The 17894-nt window shown below is 36.4% G+C and overlaps 1 protein-coding gene across 4 annotated transcripts in view; it reads left to right on the forward strand.

The window, feature by feature from the left end:
• The first annotated feature begins 7256 nt into the window (after positions 1-7256).
• Positions 7257-17894, forward strand: part of RCOR3 (REST corepressor 3) — a 47851-nt gene continuing 37213 nt past the window's right edge. The window contains exons 1-6 of one of the 4 annotated variants that reach the window (XM_023198307.1): positions 7341-7428; positions 7641-7986; positions 10312-10364; positions 12352-12513; positions 14512-14636; positions 15628-15706. In XM_023198307.1, the coding sequence (XP_023054075.1) occupies positions 12361-12513; positions 14512-14636; positions 15628-15706 (357 nt within the window). In that variant the 5' untranslated portion in view covers positions 7341-7428; positions 7641-7986; positions 10312-10364; positions 12352-12360. Of the gene's footprint in view, positions 7429-7640; positions 7987-10311; positions 10365-12351; positions 12514-14511; positions 14637-15627; positions 15707-17894 lie in introns of all 4 variants that reach the window. The other 3 variants (XM_023198308.1, XM_023198309.1, XM_023198306.1) reach the window with 3 other exon arrangements.

Consider the following 17894-nt stretch of genomic DNA (forward strand, 5'->3'; position numbering starts at 1 on the left):
AACCTCCACCTCCTGGGTTCAAGCAATTCTCCTGCCTCAGCCTCCCGAGTAACTGGAACTACAGGCACGTGCTACTGTGCCCGACTAATTTTTTTTTTTTTTTTGTATTTTTGTAGAGAAGAGGTTTCACCATGTTGGCCGGGCTAGTCTTGAACTCCCAAAGTATTGGGATTACAGGCTTGAGCCACTGCACCCTGCCAAAAAGATATTTATTAATTATGGAAATTGAGACATGGTTAGCTCCTCTCTCTTCTCTTTCTCATTATCTTTGTCTCCTAAACCACTCAATCCATCTTTATGGAGATTGTTGACCCATAGTTCTAGAAGTCATTTGAAAGAAAAATTCCTTGGGTGCTGAGTTTGTAAAATCTGCTGTGATCAGAATGTAGAAAAATTAAGAGGATTTTTTATGTAGGCTAATTTTATTGGAAAAGGTGATAGTGATGATGATAAAAATTAAACAGGTAAAGAATGAATTGGCCAGGGGCTATCCCTCATGGGTATAATCCCAACGCTCATGGGTATAATCCCAGCATTTTGGGAGGCTGAGGTGAGAGGATCGCTTGAGCCCAGGAGTTTGAGACCAGCCTGGGAAACATAGTGGGACCCTGTCACTACAGAAAATTCAAAAATTAGCCAAGTATTGTGGCATACCACATCTGTACTTCCAGCTACTCAGAAGACTGAGGTGGGAGATCACTTGAGTCCAGGAAGTTGAGGCTGCAGTAAACTATGATGGTGCCACTGTGCTATACCCTAGGTGACAGAATGAGACTCGGTCTCAAAAAAAGAAAATTTATTAAAGTGATTATTTTAGGAAATATGAGAAGAATTGAGATTTATATTGGAATTACTGAAGTTCAGAGATTAGGAATAGTTTACCTTAATTACGGAATCATTGCTAATAATGTCTTTACTAACTATATTTCTGATTATTTTCTTTCCATTGTTCACTAGATCTTCCCAACTTTTATTTAGTGCCTACTAACTGTACTTACATCATGAGAACGGTTTTTGTGTGTAGAGCCTAATTTCTTATCATGTGCCTTTAATCTAATATGGCGTAATAGCCTTGGATGAACCACCTGACTTCTCTAGGCCTTAGTTTTCTCGTTTGTAAAAGGATGATGATGTTAAGAATATCACAAGATTAAGTGAAAAATACTGTATATAAAGCAGTGGTTTTCAAAATATTTTACTTACATATCCATGAAATAATTTTGAAAAAAGATTCACATATTTTTAGTCAACATCTATTACTTGTCACTGCGTTTAAATAGTTGAAAAATATAATCTGTAGTGTATTGAAAATACTAATACTTTGATAATGAAGTCTTTATATCTTTATTTTAAATGTATCCAATTAAATATAAATACTACAGTGATGTAATAGTACTATTTTGTAAAATATGTAGACAAGCTTCTAACATTCTGAAAGTTTACATTGTTCCTTTTGGTCTTTGAAGTCATTTCCATGCGTTTTCTCCACAGAATTTTATCTTACATAATTTTTTTTTGTGCTTTTAAGTGTTTTATTGGGCCGGCACAGTGGCTCATGCTTGTAATCCCAGCACTTCGGGAGGCCAAGGCAAGTGGATCCCTTGAGGTCAGGAGTTCAAGACCAGCCTGGCCAACATGGCAAAACCCCATCCCTACTAAAAATACAAAAAATTAGCTGGGTATGGTGGTGGGCACCTGTAATCCCAGCTACTTGAAAGGCTGAGGCAGAATTGCTTGAACCCGGGAGGTGGAGGTTGGAGTGAGCCGAGATTGCACCATTGCACTCTAGCCTAGGCGACAGAGTGAGATTCTGTCTCAAATGAATAAATAAAGTAAAATAAAATAAAGTGCTTTATTGATCACCTGTGAGTAAGGTTCTGAGTGTTACATCTCTTCTGGCTTGAGTTATTACAATTAATGCATAATTGATTAAAACTCTGGTAGTTATGGTGCCTTGAGTAAAGGAGTGTTTTCCTGACACCCTGTTTGAAACCCTGGAGGGTTTAACATTTTGGGTCATGTACTCTTGTAAGATTTGGAATGCATGAGAGATGGTGCCCTTTTATTTTTTTTTAAGTGAGAGACGGGCATTTGGGAAGAGAGATGATGGAAGTAGAATGAGTCTAACCTCTTACCATTTGACCACATGTGAGTTTTCAGGCAGATTGTCTTGGGAAAGAGAACACAGGAAAGTTAAAGTTCTGAAAATTGATTCTCTTGAAACTTACGCGTGCTCATGTGCCCCGGGAAAGTCTTTGTTTACCCAAGTTTGAAGTTGGTATATATTAAGTATATAATTTAGAACCTAGTATATAAGTAGTAAAATGTTACAATATATTTAGTACATTTTAATATTCTCAATATTTGAGTTCTTTATATAGTATATTTGTTCCATGATCATCTTCAAAGTCCTTATTTTTAATGTCCTAAAGGAAATCTAAAAAGTAATAGATTTTTATTTTTATTGATGCGGAAATCTTAGTTTATTGAATTATATTTTCCCTTCCTAGTTGTTGGTTTTCTCCAGCAGTCTTATAAATGTAAGACTCCAGTTAAAAGATCTAATAATTTCAAAGTGATTAACCTTTAAATGTTTTATCTAAAACTGAAGACAATTGATTGTTCAACAATTTTATTTTCAGAACTGATACGCTACTATAGTCTTTTAAAATTATGGTAGCTTACTATCTAGGTTTTGGTTTGTTTTTTAATCTGTTCAGAAGATCAGGTACTTTAAGTCATGGTTGTTTTGTTGGTGAGTCAGGTTTGAGTCTCAGTACTGTTTCAAAATACCAGATAGTTTTGAGGTATAATCTTAAATATTGTTACAGATAAAAACAAAATAAACATGGGGTTAATGTCTATTTAATGTTTTAGTTCATTCTGACTTTTACAATGAAAAAGGTAAAACTTATTGAATGCAAAGCATCCTAAGAGGTAGATAAATTATTTTTAATAGTACATGTTACTTTCTCCTATTTTATAGGAAAGGAATCATGTCTGAATTGTGAGAAAAACATAAAGGTCATTACAGCTATTCAGTTTCATTTTCAAGGGGTTGGCGAGAGAGGACATCAGCCATTTTTGCGATATATTCCCTTGAGGTTTTATTCATTTGTAGTTGATACAGTGAGAAGAAGCCTTTTTAGGATAAAGAAGGAAGGAACTTAAGAAAGAACTGTCTTCAATAAGCATATACTAGTAATAATAATAATTAAATCTTAGATAATGTTTACCATATGCCACGTACTTATATTCATTTAATTTTTGAGCAACTCTGTCAGATAGGTACTCTCATCATCCATATTTTTAGAGATAAGGAAAACTGAGGCACAGACAGATTAAATAGATTTATCCAAGGTGACACAGCTACCAAGTAGCGGAGCTGGTATTCAGACTCTGGGAGTTGGGCTCTATAGTTCATACTCTTAACCATTGCACTAAAATATCCCTCATTTCCTGTATCAGTCATCTCTTGGGCCTAGTTGACACATATATAATTGAAAATAGTAGAGTCCAGTTTAGAGTTAGGGAAGGAAAATTGTGAAATGCTTAATTAGGCATTCTCTGCTATCAGACTGGATGGCTCTATGTATGCCTCTCCTCTATCCTCTACCCGCTCACCCGCATTGGAAGAGCTGTTAGTTCCCACAGCTTGGATACCAGTTTCTGTCAGATCGAATCCTTAATTACAATGCTAAGAATTTTTTTGGAAACTTACTTATTTATTGAGACAGGGTCTTGCTCTGTTGCCCAGGCTGGAGTTCAGTAGTGTGGTCATGACTCACTGCAGCCTCGAGCTCCTGGGCTCAAGCAATCCTCCCACCTCAGCCTCTTGAGTAACTGGGACTACAAGTGCACGCGACCACATCCAGCTAATTTTTTATAGTTTTAGTAGAGACAGGGTCTCACTGTGTTTCCCAGACTGGCCTCAAACTCCTGGGCTCAAGCCATCCACCCTCCTTGGCCTCCCAAAGTACTGAGATTATAGGTAAGAGCCACTGCTCCCAGCCTGTAGCTGTTATTTTTTTATGCGGAAAAATTAAAAAAATAGTTTAATACCTGTTTGAGAAGGGCCATTTAATGAAGATATTTTAATTCAGACTTTCTGTAAGGCAAGAATGAGATGCAAGGAAATTATGTTTCAATATTTAGCATGATACGCCATTAAGACTTGAGACTTAATGGAAAACTTTCTTTGTTGCATTTCATGTTCTGTTAAGTAGGATTTAAATGATCTTATTGTCATGATTCCATTGTGCAAAATAATCAGTTCCATATTAAAGGATTGAAGTTTAGGATATTCACTTTGTATAACATTAGATTTTATGAATTAAGTAAAGGCTTCTGACCAACTTAAATAGGGTTTTTGTTTTATTACCATTTAGTGGGTTGACTATTTTGTGTTTGTATTTTTGTGGGTTGACTATTTTGTGTTTGTATTTTTGTTTACAGGGTGAAAACTTAACTATGTATCTTAATATTGAAGTTTTAAAAAGATATCTCAAAGTTTCTTTTTTTTTTTTTTTTTTTTCCGAGGTGGAGTTTCGCTCTTGTTGCCCAGGCTGGAGTGCAATAGCGCAATCTCGGCTCACCGCAACCTCCGCCTCCCGGGTTCAAGTGATCATCCTGCCTCAGCCTCTCAAGTAGCTGGGATTACGGGCATGCACCAACCACACCCAGCTAATTTTTGTATTTTTAGTAGAGATGGGGTTTCTCCATGTTGGTCAGGCTGGTCTTGAACTTCTGACCTCAAGTGATCCTCCCACCTCAGCCTCCCAAAGTGCTGGGATTACAGGCTTGAGCCACAGGGCTTGGCCAGTTTATTTGCATTGAATATAAATTTTACATAATGAACTGTAATTTGGCATTTTCCTAAATTCTCAGCTCATGCTTTTGTGTCTTCTTTTATTAAAGATATGACAAAATACAAAAGGCTTTCGAATACTTTGGTAGTGTTTCTTCTTTCAGTTCTCTTCTTAATTTTCCTTATAACATACATAGAATTTTAAGATAAATTTATATTTTATGGCAACGTATGATTTTTTAACTAAAATTTGTTGATCAGTAATGATATATGATGCTTCTCTAAAAATAAAAATATTGAATGATACTATATTATTGCCTGATAGATAACTTCTCTAGATGGAGATTATAGTAGTAGTTCTCCTACCACTAGAAATGAATGTTCTTCATTCCAAGTATCTTATAACTTTATAAAGGATTACAGTTTAACCTCGGAATTATTTTAATATTTTATGTGAGTAATTTCAGAATTCTGGCTATTAATGGTAATTATCAGTACCACATAAAAGTCATTTATGAGCCGGGTGCAGTGGCTCATGCCTGTCATCCCAGCACTTTGGGAGGCCGAGGTGGGTAGATCACCTGAGGTTGGGAGTTCGAGACCAGCCTGACTAACATGGAGAAACCTTGTCTCTACTAAAAATACAAAGTTAGCCAAGCATGGTGGCGCGTTCCTGTAGCACTTTGGCAGGCCGAGGCAGGTGGATCACGAGGTCAGGAGTTGAAGACCAGCCTGGCCAACATGGTAAAACCCTGTCTCTACTAAAATACAAAAATTAGCTGGGCGCGGTGGTGCATGCCTGTAATCCCAGTTACTCCGGAGGCTGAGGCAGGAGAATCACTTGAACTTGGGAGGCAGAGGTTGCAGTGAGCCTAGATTGTGCTGTTGAACAGCCTGGGCAACAAGAGTGAAACTTCATCTCAAAAAAAAAAAAAAAGTGGCAGCAATGCTTCATTTATTGATAGTTTTAATGAATTAAATGCAACTAAGAATTAGGTAGACCAGAAAAATAACACTGAATGATTAAAATAATAGAGTCTACAGGCATGTAACTTGGCTCTGGCATAGCTGTCTCAGGCCTTCATGCTCTTGATTCTTAATTTATATGAAGGTTTAATAGGGCTTGATTTTTCTGACTTTCTAGGCTATAAAATATTATAAATAAATTAGAGGCTGGGTGTGATGGCATGCAGCTGTGATCCCAACTACTTGGAAGGCTGAGGCAGTAGGATTGCTTGAGGCCAGTAGTTCGAGACCAGCCTAGGCAACATAGCCAGACTTCCCATCTTTAAAAAGAAAGAAAGAAACTATTCGTCCAAGTCAGAAGTAGAAGTAGACTTTGAGATTACATTAAGAGGAAATTGCATTAACTTTTTTACCTTGACTTTTTTTTTTTGAGACGGAGCCTGGCACTGATACCCAGGCTAGAGTGCAGCTGTATGATCTCGGCTCACTGCAACCTCCGCCTCCCAGGTTCAAGTGATTCTCCTGCCTCAGCCTCCCCAGTAGCTGGGATTACAGGCGTGTGCCACCACACCTGGCTAATTTTCGCATTTTTAGTAGAGACGGGGTTTCACCATGTTGGCCAGGCTGGTCTTGAACTCCTGACCTCTGATGATCCGCCTGCCTTAGCCTCCCAAAGTGCTGGGATTACAGGCGTGAGCCACTGCACCCAGCCTTTTTTATTTTTATTTTTCTTGACTTTTCTTCTACTATAGAGCACAAACTTTTATAAATATAAAATGTCATAAATGAACTTAAGTTTAAAAGTGAATAGCTGGCAGACCCTTACCAAGAAATAAAATTAAATAAAAAGCAGACATAAGTGTTTAAAAATTACAGCAATCTTGACCCATTTAGATACGGGGCAAAACAGTACCTGAGGCATTCTTTCTTGTTTAAAAGTCTTGAGTTTTTAATGATGATCTCTAAGTAATGTATGGAAGTTTATATCAGATTTATTACCTTCTGTCAAGTAGAGATATGTAATGTACTGAAGAAAGTCTTTTTTACTTTAAAAGGAATAAACCAACATTTGTAAAATTTCCTTAATTTTTATAAACAAGATATTTACTATATGTAATGTAAATCTGTTTTCCTTCTGTTTTCCTGTATTTTCTTTCCTTGTCATCCTTTGCAGATACTGTACTAAAACTGAAATAAAGCTTACTTTTTTTTTTTTTTTGAGATGGAGTCTCGCTCTCTCATCCAGGCTGGAGTGCAGTGGCACATCTTGGCTCACTGCAAGCTCTGCCTCCCGGAATCACACTATTCTCTTGCCTCAGCCTCCCGGGTAGCTGGAACTACAGGCGCCCGCCACCATGCCTGGCTAATTTTTCGTTTTCATATTTTTAGTAGAGATGGGGTTTCACCGTGTTAGCCAAGATGGTCTCTATCTGACCTCGTGATCCGCCCACCTCGCCCGCCCAAAGTACTGGGATTACAGGGATGAGCCACCGTGCCCAGCCAGCTTACTTTGTTTATACTTACTTTCAGTGTAAATAAAATCCATCATATTCAAAGTAATTATTTTTTTCCCCCAGGTGCTACAAAGTACACAGATAAAGACAATGGAGGAATGCTTGTATGGTCTCCATATCACACTATCCCAGATGCCAAATGTAAGTTTTCTGAAATTGAATGTTAATGTCAGCAGGAGTTTATCACCCAATTCAAAATGTGATTTATATTTGTTTTTGGGTCTTTTAGATTCTCATAAAACAGTTTTGTCTTTGTTTTTATTATTATTCTTATTTTTTTTTAATGGAGGTTGTTATATTAGAATGTTTTTCCTTTTGGAAGATAGTGGGTTGATCATTCCAATTTGTGTCAGGCCCATGAAGAATGAAAAACCTAGGATCTGATGGCATTGCTGCTTAAATCCTCAAGCAGGGGAGGGAGTTACTATGTAGACATCTGCCCAGGCTTTTCCTCAGTATTTGGAGCGGTAAAGACATGCCTTCAAACTTCAAAGAGCCCACTATCATTACCATTTTAAAGAGGAAAGGGGAAAGAACTGACTTCAGCAGCCATCAGGTCATCTTTGTGCTCTCCATTTCTGGACGGAGACCTTCTGGATCATTGACCATGCACTTCTTGAATCATGGTGTGGCTTTAGACTTCAATGTGATGTAGCGGACCTGATCCTTTGCGGCACATCAGATATAGGAAACGTGCAGGTAACAACACTAAGATCCCCACCCCTCCATTCAGTTATCATTTAGTTTGTTAAATAACAACAAGAACAACAACGACACTGAACAGTTAATTCTAGCAGCTGTAAGATAAGCTTGTCTTTTTAGAATATTTACTAACATCTTAAAGGTGTCTGATTTATTTAGTCCCATGAAAATTAATGATATCCTATCGTATATAGTAAGTCGAATCATGCTTATTGATGCAATAAGAGAGCTAAAAATGGAAAACCGAGTATGTTTCTGCTTACCTGATAAGTCTATTTAAGAGCTGTAAAACACCAGCCAAAGGTCTAGCTGGTAGTCTAGAAATTGTGTGCCCTTGAAGCATTCCTAACAGAAAACATGAAATTATTCATCTGGCCTGGGACTGTTTAATGAGAACCTGAAAGAGACTATTAGTTTCCCAGGTTCAATCCTCATTACAGACAAACGTTTTCATTCACAAACTGAGCATCAGGGTATCATTGAATTTTGCTGGCTTAGTTCTGTTTTATACAATGGTTCATTTCTTAGCAAAGTGGAAACAAAATTCAGCCAGATAGTCCTGGTAGTGTAGTGTTCATGTGGAATATTTAAATGAAGGTCTAGGGCGATGGTTTTTCAGCCCTGGAAGTGCATTGGAATCACTTGGGGAATTTTTTTTTTTTTTTTTTTTTGAGACGGAGTCTCGCTCTGTTGCCCAGGCTGCAGTGCAGTGGCCGGATCTCAGCTCACTGCAAGCTCCGCCTCCCGGGTTTACGCCATTCTCCTGCCTCAGCCTCCCAAGTGGCTGGGACTACAGGCGCCCGCCACCTCGCCCGGCTAGTTTTTTGTATTTTTTTTAGTAGAGACGGGGTTTCACCATGTTAGCCAGGATGGTCTCGATCTCCTGACCTCGTGATCCGCCCGCCTCGGCCTCCCAAAGTGCTGGGATTACAGGCTTGAGCCACCGCGCCCGGCCTTGGGGAATTTTTTTTTTTAAAGTACTTATGTCTAGTCTCTTTCTCAGACCAAGTAAGTCAGGGGCTTCAAGGGTGGATCCTGGATGTCTTATTTTTTAAAAGCTCCCACACTGATTGTAATGCACAGCCAGGGTTGGAAACCACAAGTCAATTGGTATTGTTCAGCATATATTTAGACCTGTCATGTATTTAAGTGCTTTGGGCTGTAAACAAAATGTAATATTTGGGTTTTCTACACAAAAAGCTTACCTTTTTGGGGAGATTTGATAGCATACATTTAAACATTTTATTCTAATAGCATTATTGTTATAAGAGCATATTCGTATATTAGACTGTACTGACTAATAATCACAGCAAATACTTATAAAATTCTTAAAATGGATCAGGTGCTGTTCTGGGCATTTTCCATTTATTAACTATTTAATCATAGGAGGAAGGTACTGTTTTTAACAACTATTTAGAGTGAGGAAACTGAGGTACACAAAGATCAAAAGTTACTTGGCCAAAGTCAAAAAAACAGCAATAAGCTGATAATCAAACCCAGGTAGACTAGCTGTTCCAGAATCAGGATTCTTAACCACTGCTTCTCAAAAATATTTCCAAAAAGTTAATTTATACATACACACACATATAAAAATTAATTAGAATCAAGGAAGAGCGATTTTATGGAGTTCACATAAAACTGAGTTCTGGTGAATGTGTCGGACTTCTCAGCAATGAGGCCTTGAAATAATAGCCAGTTTATCATCATTGAAACTGCTTATCTAAATAATTCTGTTGGCTTAATTACATATGGAAGATAAATGAAAGTGGAATACTCAAACATGCTTTGTATTACAAGCAGGAAGAGCTGAAGAAAATTTAGGAGTACTGAAGCATACTTAAATGTGTCTTTGTTATGTATAACTGGCAGACCTATAAGCTATCCTTTATACATCAATCAAAAATGGAATGGTAAAGGCTTTGGATCAACTCTAAATGTGTGAAAGGGTCTTAAATGGCTAACTCTCTTCAAATAAAGACTATTAGAAAAGAAATTATCTTAATATTTTATACAATAATTAAATCTATTGGCTACCCACAGATTGGTCTTTTTCTGCATACAAAAATATAGTAATGTCATTGAATTTAGTAAGTATAATGTGTAGTTGTAGAGATAAGTTATACTAAATAAAATTTTAAACCAGGTGAGCATCTGATCTTTCTATTAGAAGTCTCTTTTTGTAACATTTCATGGGAGGTATCTTTGGCTATTTTTTTACCCTGGAATATAAATTGTTTTACTTTGCTATGTTAAGAACAAAAGTAGACCTAGGTAAATTAATTAAATGAGAATAATTAATTATATACCATTATTTCATTGCAGTGGATGAATACATTGCAATTGCAAAGGAGAAGCATGGCTACAATGTGGAACAGGTATGTAGAGAAACACTTCAATAGTAAGGCTTGTCTCAATATTTACCAAATCCAGAGAATCTCATCATAGTTTCTGTCCTAACAAAGTGCATAATCTTGACCAGCTATTTTATAGATACCACAAAAGTCCTAGCAAAGAGTAACCTTTCAATATTAAGGAGTTTGCTTTTATAAACATTATTCATCTCAAGGGCTTAAATATTTTTCTCTCAATATATCTGTTTCTTATTCTACTTTGAGTTCTGAAAATTTCTGGGAGCCTTCAGTATTCCTCTGGCAAATGCTTTCCAAAATCAAAAGTTAAGGTTTTGGTGTATTTTGGAGTCAGTGTACACAGATAGAACTTTAAAACAAATCTTTTATTTATAAAAAATTTTATTAATGATAGAGGTAATTCTCTTTTGACTTTTTGTTCTATAGGATCTAAAAGTTAAACTTTACATTTAAGGGAATATTTAAGACTTTTAAATTTTGAATGAAATCACAAAAGGCTGTTTTTGTTATATAACTTTAAAAGGATATATCTATATATGATGTATCTGTCTGTATGTAGAGTTGTCTCTTCAAATAAAAATTAAAATCAAGAAATTATCTTAATATTTTATACTATAATTCGATCTATTGGCTACCCACAGATTGGTCTTTTTCTGCGTACAAAATATAGTAATGTCATTGAATTTAGTAAGTATAACATAGTCGTGGAGATAAGTTATATTAAATGGACTATAATGTATTTATATAATGTGTATTATGTAATACACTGTGTTATATATAATACACTATATATAGAGAGACAAATATATGGTACATTATCCTTAGTAATAAGGGAATGGAAAATATGGAAAAATGAAAGAGATCTTAAATCTCATTTCAACTAACTATTTCAACTTTTATCAGAATTAATAGTAAAATAGGTAGATTTGTTTTAAGATAAGTAAGAAAGGTAAATTATCTGTAACCTGGGTTATCAAGAGCTAACTTTATAGTCCAATTACATGGTAAAGGAATATTTTTGTGAAATTCAGATGTTTATTTTATCTGTATCTACCTAAATGTAATTAACTATTTTGTGAATTTTGAAGCCTTTGATTGCCTATTTTGTTTTTAAGCCTTGCCTTTCTGTTTAATATTTGAGAAAGTTAATCCTTTAAAATAGGACTATACATATGTTTGTTTTCCTGTGTATTTTAAAGGACTGTTATCAGAGTACAGAAATTAACAAACTCAGTATTTAAAAAGTGGCTATATCTCATAGAAAATAAAAGTTTGTGCCCTAAATGATGCTTAATACCTTATAATAAAGAGAAAGGCCTACTACTTAAAATAGAAGGGAAATTTATGGAATTTTTGGAAGTTGTCCATTTCAGTCTTTGTTATGATTTGGTAATCAAGTCATTGAAGTTATTTATATGCCTCCTAATAATTCTGTTTATATGTTCTGATAATAAATAACTTAAATGTGGTTAAAAAATTGTTAAAGTTGCAGTGGAGGTACTTTTACTTCTTGGACATGGTTAGCCTGTGATACACTTGTAAAAGATTAAAACTTAAATATCTCCCTACTAAGCCCCAACTGAGCATTTCTGGCTTTGTGGCATCTGATCATTTCATTCAAGTATGGATTTACTGGAAAATTTCCTTTTAGCATATTTTTTCCTACATATTGACAAATTTTAAAATGTGGGTTAAACTCTTGGTGTGAACCTACAAATCTGCTTTGTAGTCACTCTCCTCAGCTCACTGTTTTTCCTAGATTCTGCAGCAAATATGGTATGTAAGAACATTCACTGTTCTGAGGCCCTGATTTAAAAGAAATAAATAAATGAGGTCTGCTACCTGGGCGCCCCTGATTTAAAGTCCCAAACTGTGAGTCTATCTTCAGTTGAAGTCATAGGCTTAAGATTTTGATCTAATTTGTATTTAACTTTCTTAAGTGTGATGGAACATAAGTCCATTAAAACCAAAGGGGAATGATTTCTCTTCAAAGGCACTTGGCATGTTGTTCTGGCATAAACATAACATTGAGAAGTCCCTTGCTGATCTCCCTAATTTCACTCCCTTTCCGGATGAGTGGACAGTGGAAGATAAAGTCCTATTTGAACAAGCCTTTAGTTTTCATGGAAAAAGCTTTCACAGGATTCAGCAAATGGTATGGTAATTTTAATCTTACTGTGGTTCATATGTGAATGATATCTTAAGCTACTATTGAACACTTCCTGATTATTAAATTCAAAAACATTCTTCAATTTAATTTTAAAAACTATTTGGAAACAGGTATATTTGTATACAATCCTGTTTTCTGCAACCACTCTTACATGACAGTTATGTGCTATTGCATTATAGTACATTAGCTTTTATTTTGACTTACATAACATGTAATAATATACATGTAATAGAGTTATTTCGTATGTTTATTGTTCCAGGAAAAAAAAATTTCAACTTTATTTTTAAATGTTTCGCTCTTTGACACGAGGATTTTTTCCAACTTATATATTTTTGGATATGAAAACCCCGTTTTAAAAAGTCCTTATTAGGCTGGGCGCGGTGGCTCATGCCCGTAATCCAGCACTTTTGGAGGCTGAGGCAGGCGGATCACGAGGTCAGGAGATCGAGACTATCCTGGCTAACACGGTGAAACCCTGTCTCTACTAAAAATACAAAAAATTAGCCGAGTGTGGTAGCACGTGCCTGTCGCCCCAGCTATTTAGGAGGATGAGGCAGAAGAATAGCTTGAACCCGGGAAGCAGAGGTTGCAGTGAACCGAGATCACGCCATTGCATTCCAGCCTGGGTAACAGAGCAAGACTCTGTCTCAAAAAACAAAAAACAAATTATTTCAATATTGTCCAGATGGTGCTGCTGCTTTTTGCTTTCTTTCTTTCTTTCTTTTTTTTTTTTTTTGTGTGTGTGTATTTCTAGTTCCTACATTTTTAGTATTGTGTCAAAATAATGTAAATCTGAGAAGTTCCTGCATTAAACTATTTTAACCTGAGTAGATGAAAATTAGATAATGTTTGCAAATATATCTAGGTGTCTTCCATAATGAAAGAGAACATTTTTGGTGGGGAAGTTGCATCCTTGTTTTCACTATGACAGATCAGTCAGTGCATGATCATTAGTCATTTTAATACTCAGACTTCATTTGATGGCCAAAGCCTGTTTGCATTATTTACCGTTTTAAGACTCGATTTAAAACAAAGTTATTCAAAAAAATGTATTGTTAAGAATTGAATAGCTTTTTTTTTTTTTTTTGAGACGGACTCTCACTCTGTTGCCCAGGCTGGAGTGCAGTGGCCAGATCTCAGCTCACCGCAAGCTCCACCTCCTGGGTTCCCGCCATTCTCCTGCCTCAGCCTCCCGAGTAGCTGGGACTACAGGCGCCCACCACCGCGCCCAGCTAATTTTTTTTGTATTTTTAGTAGAGACGGGGTTTCACCGTGTTAGCCAGGATGGTCTCTATCTCCTGACCTTGTGATCCGCCTGTCTCGGCCTCCCAAAGTGCTGGGATTACAGGCGTGAACCACCGCGCCCGGCCAAGAATTGAATAGCTTTTCTTTAAAACATCTTGCTAAATGAGAGAAGCTCGACACAAAAGGTCACATATTGTATGATTCCCTTTATGTAAAATGTCCAGAATAGGCAAATCCATAGAGACAGAAGGTAGATTAGTGGTTGCCAGGGACTGGTGGAGGGGTAAAATAGGGAATGATTGCTAATGGGTACAGGATTTCTTTTTGAGATTATGAAAATGTTCTGGAATTAGATAAAGATGGTGATTGTACAAGTTAGTGAATTTGCCAAAACCACTAATATGTACACTTGAAATAGTGAATTTATTTTATGTGAATTATATATATTGAATACTAACATGACTGCGCTTGGAACTTCTGGGGACATTCTCACCAAATTAGTTTGTGACCTCTTCCCCTCCTCTTCCAGAAGAAATAGGAATATTCATTCAGAAATGTCAGTGACATTGATAACGGGATACTGACTGTAGTAGTACTTTTTAGCTCTATAATTCATAAAGGTACCCATGAAATATTTTTTTAATTATGCCTTTACTAAATAGTAAAGAATATCATCTAAATTATTATTCATTTTGTTTATGAATTAAACTTGCTGATATTAACATGATTTTTTTTAAGCTTCCAGATAAGACAATTGCAAGCCTTGTAAAATATTACTATTCTTGGAAAAAAACTCGCTCTAGGACAAGTTTGATGGATCGCCAGGCTCGTAAACTAGCTAATAGACATAATCAGGGTGACAGGTAGGTTGGTTACCTTCATATAGTTACATTGTTAGGGACACTGCATTGGATTGCTTACATTTCCTAAGGCAGAAAAGTTATCACAACACATTGTAGATATTCCTTATTCTTACGTTTATGTTTCTACTCTGACAAGAAGAGCTAAGTGGATAGAAGTTTTAATATTAAGAACTCTTTCACCTCTTTTAATCACAAATGCTTCCTTTTAATATTGATATATTTAATACACATTTAGAATATATTAAAGAATATATTCTATGAAATAAGCTCTTTTTATAATTACCTGAGTAACCGAAATCCTTATTATTGAGGCTAAATCTTTTGATAGTATAAAATCATTTTGTTTCATTTTTGTCTGTATTCTCCAATTGGAGGACTGAAATTTAAGTATTACATCAATTTGTATGTGTTCCCATTTCCCAAATGATATTTCTTTTTAAATCCCTTTCCCACTGGGTCTCTGTTTTTGAGCTAGAAGTGTTTGCTAAAAGGATTCTGTATACCCAATGAGATAAATGTTTCTGAATACTACAGAAATCTGAATTAAAAGCTCATCTTCTCAAGTACAACTCTTATTCTGTTAAATAATATTTAGTAAAATTATTAAGATATATATATTGATAAGAGCACTAGAATACAATAAAAAGAAAGGAATTGGTTGGGTGCAGTGGCTCACGCCTGTAATCTCTGCACTTTGGGAGGCTGAGGCGGGCAGATCACTTGAGGTCAGGAGTTTAAGACCAGCCTGGCCAACATGGTGAAACCCCATCTCTACTAAAAATACAAAAATTAGCTGGGTTTGGTGGTGGGCACCTGTAATCCCAGCTACTTGGGAGGCTGAGGTGAGAGAATCGCTTGAACCCAGGAGGCAGAGGTTGCAGTGAGCTGAGATCGTGCCATTGCACTCCAGCCTGGGCAATAAGAGTGAAACGCTGTCTTAAAAAAAAAAAAAAAAAGGGAATTAAGTGTACTAATTTTTGTTTCTTCTCAGTGATGATGATGTAGAAGAAACACATCCAATGGATGGGAATGATAGTGATTATGATCCCAAAAAAGAAGCCAAAAAAGAGGTAATGATGATCATTAGAAGTGCTTGTGATTGTTCTACAAATCTGCTGAAAAAGAATGAACAGTACTTCATATTAAGAAAAACTTCTTAATGTAATGTTTTATGAGATAGTAAATTTCAGTGTTAATTAGCAATACAGTCGTACCTAGAACACCAGTTAACCAAGCTGTTGAAAGTTGAAAATACCATTGAAACTGGAAAAAGATCAGAGTTTGTTTAAACTTAGCATTTACTAGATATGTGACCTCATCCAATTTAGTGACTCATTCTTCTGAAGAAACTCAATGCCATGGGTCATTCATCACCTTAAACTCTCATCAATGTTATTTTAAAAATGTTCATTCTACCTCAATTTTGTGTTTTACTGATTTTCTTTCTACTGCTAAATATTGTCACATTCCTTAATTCCTTCATTTTCTTCCCCAAGTCTGCCTTACCTTTGTTTCCCAGAGCCATGGTCCCAGTGATCAACTATTAGAATCTCTTTCTTTCCCATTTCCCCATTCCTTTAACTCCCTACTTCCCTTATCCTTCTGCTATACCATCCCTAACCCTGTAAACTCATGATGCTGGATTAGTTGCTATTCATGGTCTAAGAGACACAGCAGGAGAAAATGATACAATTATGTGAATTGTTGCTACCATGGAAAACAGTTTCCAGTCTCACTGTAGCCCTTAAGTGCCTCTCAGTTTTTAATCTCTAAGTCCCAGGTTTTTTTCTTGATAAAACAAAAATAATAGGATTGTTTTGAGAATCAAAGAGGTAATATGTATAAAAGCACTTTTTGTAGTACTCAGGACATAGAAATCTTGGATACAAGTTGCTGTTGTTTTATCTGGGTAGCTGTTTTGAACATTCCTTCCCTTCCTACACATTGCCTGATACCTCTCCAACCCTAAAAACACTTGGCAGATAGCTTCATCCATGTCACAGAGAAAGTGTTAGACAGAAGGTCTCTTAAATTCTAGCCCTTCTTCTAAGTTCTGTGCTACCATACTGGCCTTTCCACTGTGGCGTATTAGTACTTAGAACATATTACAGTTACTGTATTTTGCCCACTAAGCTGCGAACTCTTTGAAGTCAGGGACTGAGTTATTCATTTGTATTCCCTGACACTTTGCACAGTACCTGGTATACGGCAAATATTCAATAAATGTTTATTCAATAAATGGTTGTTGAATGAACAGTCTTGGGACTTAATATCCCTCTCTCACAGTAAGAAAGATCTTTTTTCTTTTCTTATGCAATTTCACTGCTTGGGTGATCCTATCCATCCCTTCGTGTCTACTCTGAGACGTTCTCCACCAGTTATCCCTTGTCTTTCCCATATTTTCAACCTTTCAGTGCAGCCAAAAGTATGTTCAAGTCTTCCATTTAAAAGTGTATCTCTGGCTGGGCGCAGTGGCTCACGCCTGTTGTAATCCCAGCACTTTGGGAGGCCAAGGCGGGCAGATCACCTGAGGTCAGGCATGCCTGTAATTCCAGTTACTCAGGAGGTCGAGGCAGGAGAATCGCTTGAACCTGGGAGGCAGAGGTTGCAGTGAGCCAAGATTGCGACATTGTACTCCAGCCTGGGTAACAAGAGTGAAACTCCATCTCAAAAAAAAAAAAAAGTATATGTCTTAACCATTCTAGAAAACAAATCACCCTTCTTAGCACTACTTCACTTTTGAGTTTGCTTTAGTCAGGCTGCTTCTGTCCTACCACTTCGCTGAAACTGCTGACAGGTTACCAATGATTTCCAAAATGCAACATCCAGTGATCAGTTGTATTCTACTGGTGCTTTCTGTATCAAATTACTGACCCCTCCCTTCTTGAAAAGCTGTCTCTGACTTTTGTAATGCCATTCTGATTCCTGTCTACCTTTTTAACCATTGTGTCACAATTTTAGTGGTATCTTTTTCTTTCTTACTCTATTCTTTTATCATTATTCTTTTTAATTCTGTCTCTCAAAAAACTGAGAGATTTGATCTCTCTGTTCTTTGTGTGATTGCCTTCTTCTTAGGTTCTCATCTCTTCTCTGAATTATCCTAACAGTTTTCTCTCTGATTATCTCCATGCCTCCCTTTTTCAGACTCTCCACACCACCCTTTGCAGTCCATTGGCTACCCTGTTGCCAAAGCAATCCTTTGTAAAGTTGCCAATTCACTGCTTGGTGAATCCTTCCATGGTGTTGTCTATAGGATAA

This window comes from Piliocolobus tephrosceles, chromosome 1 (genome assembly GCF_002776525.5).
Source record: "Piliocolobus tephrosceles isolate RC106 chromosome 1, ASM277652v3, whole genome shotgun sequence".
Lineage (NCBI taxonomy): Eukaryota > Metazoa > Chordata > Mammalia > Primates > Cercopithecidae > Piliocolobus > Piliocolobus tephrosceles.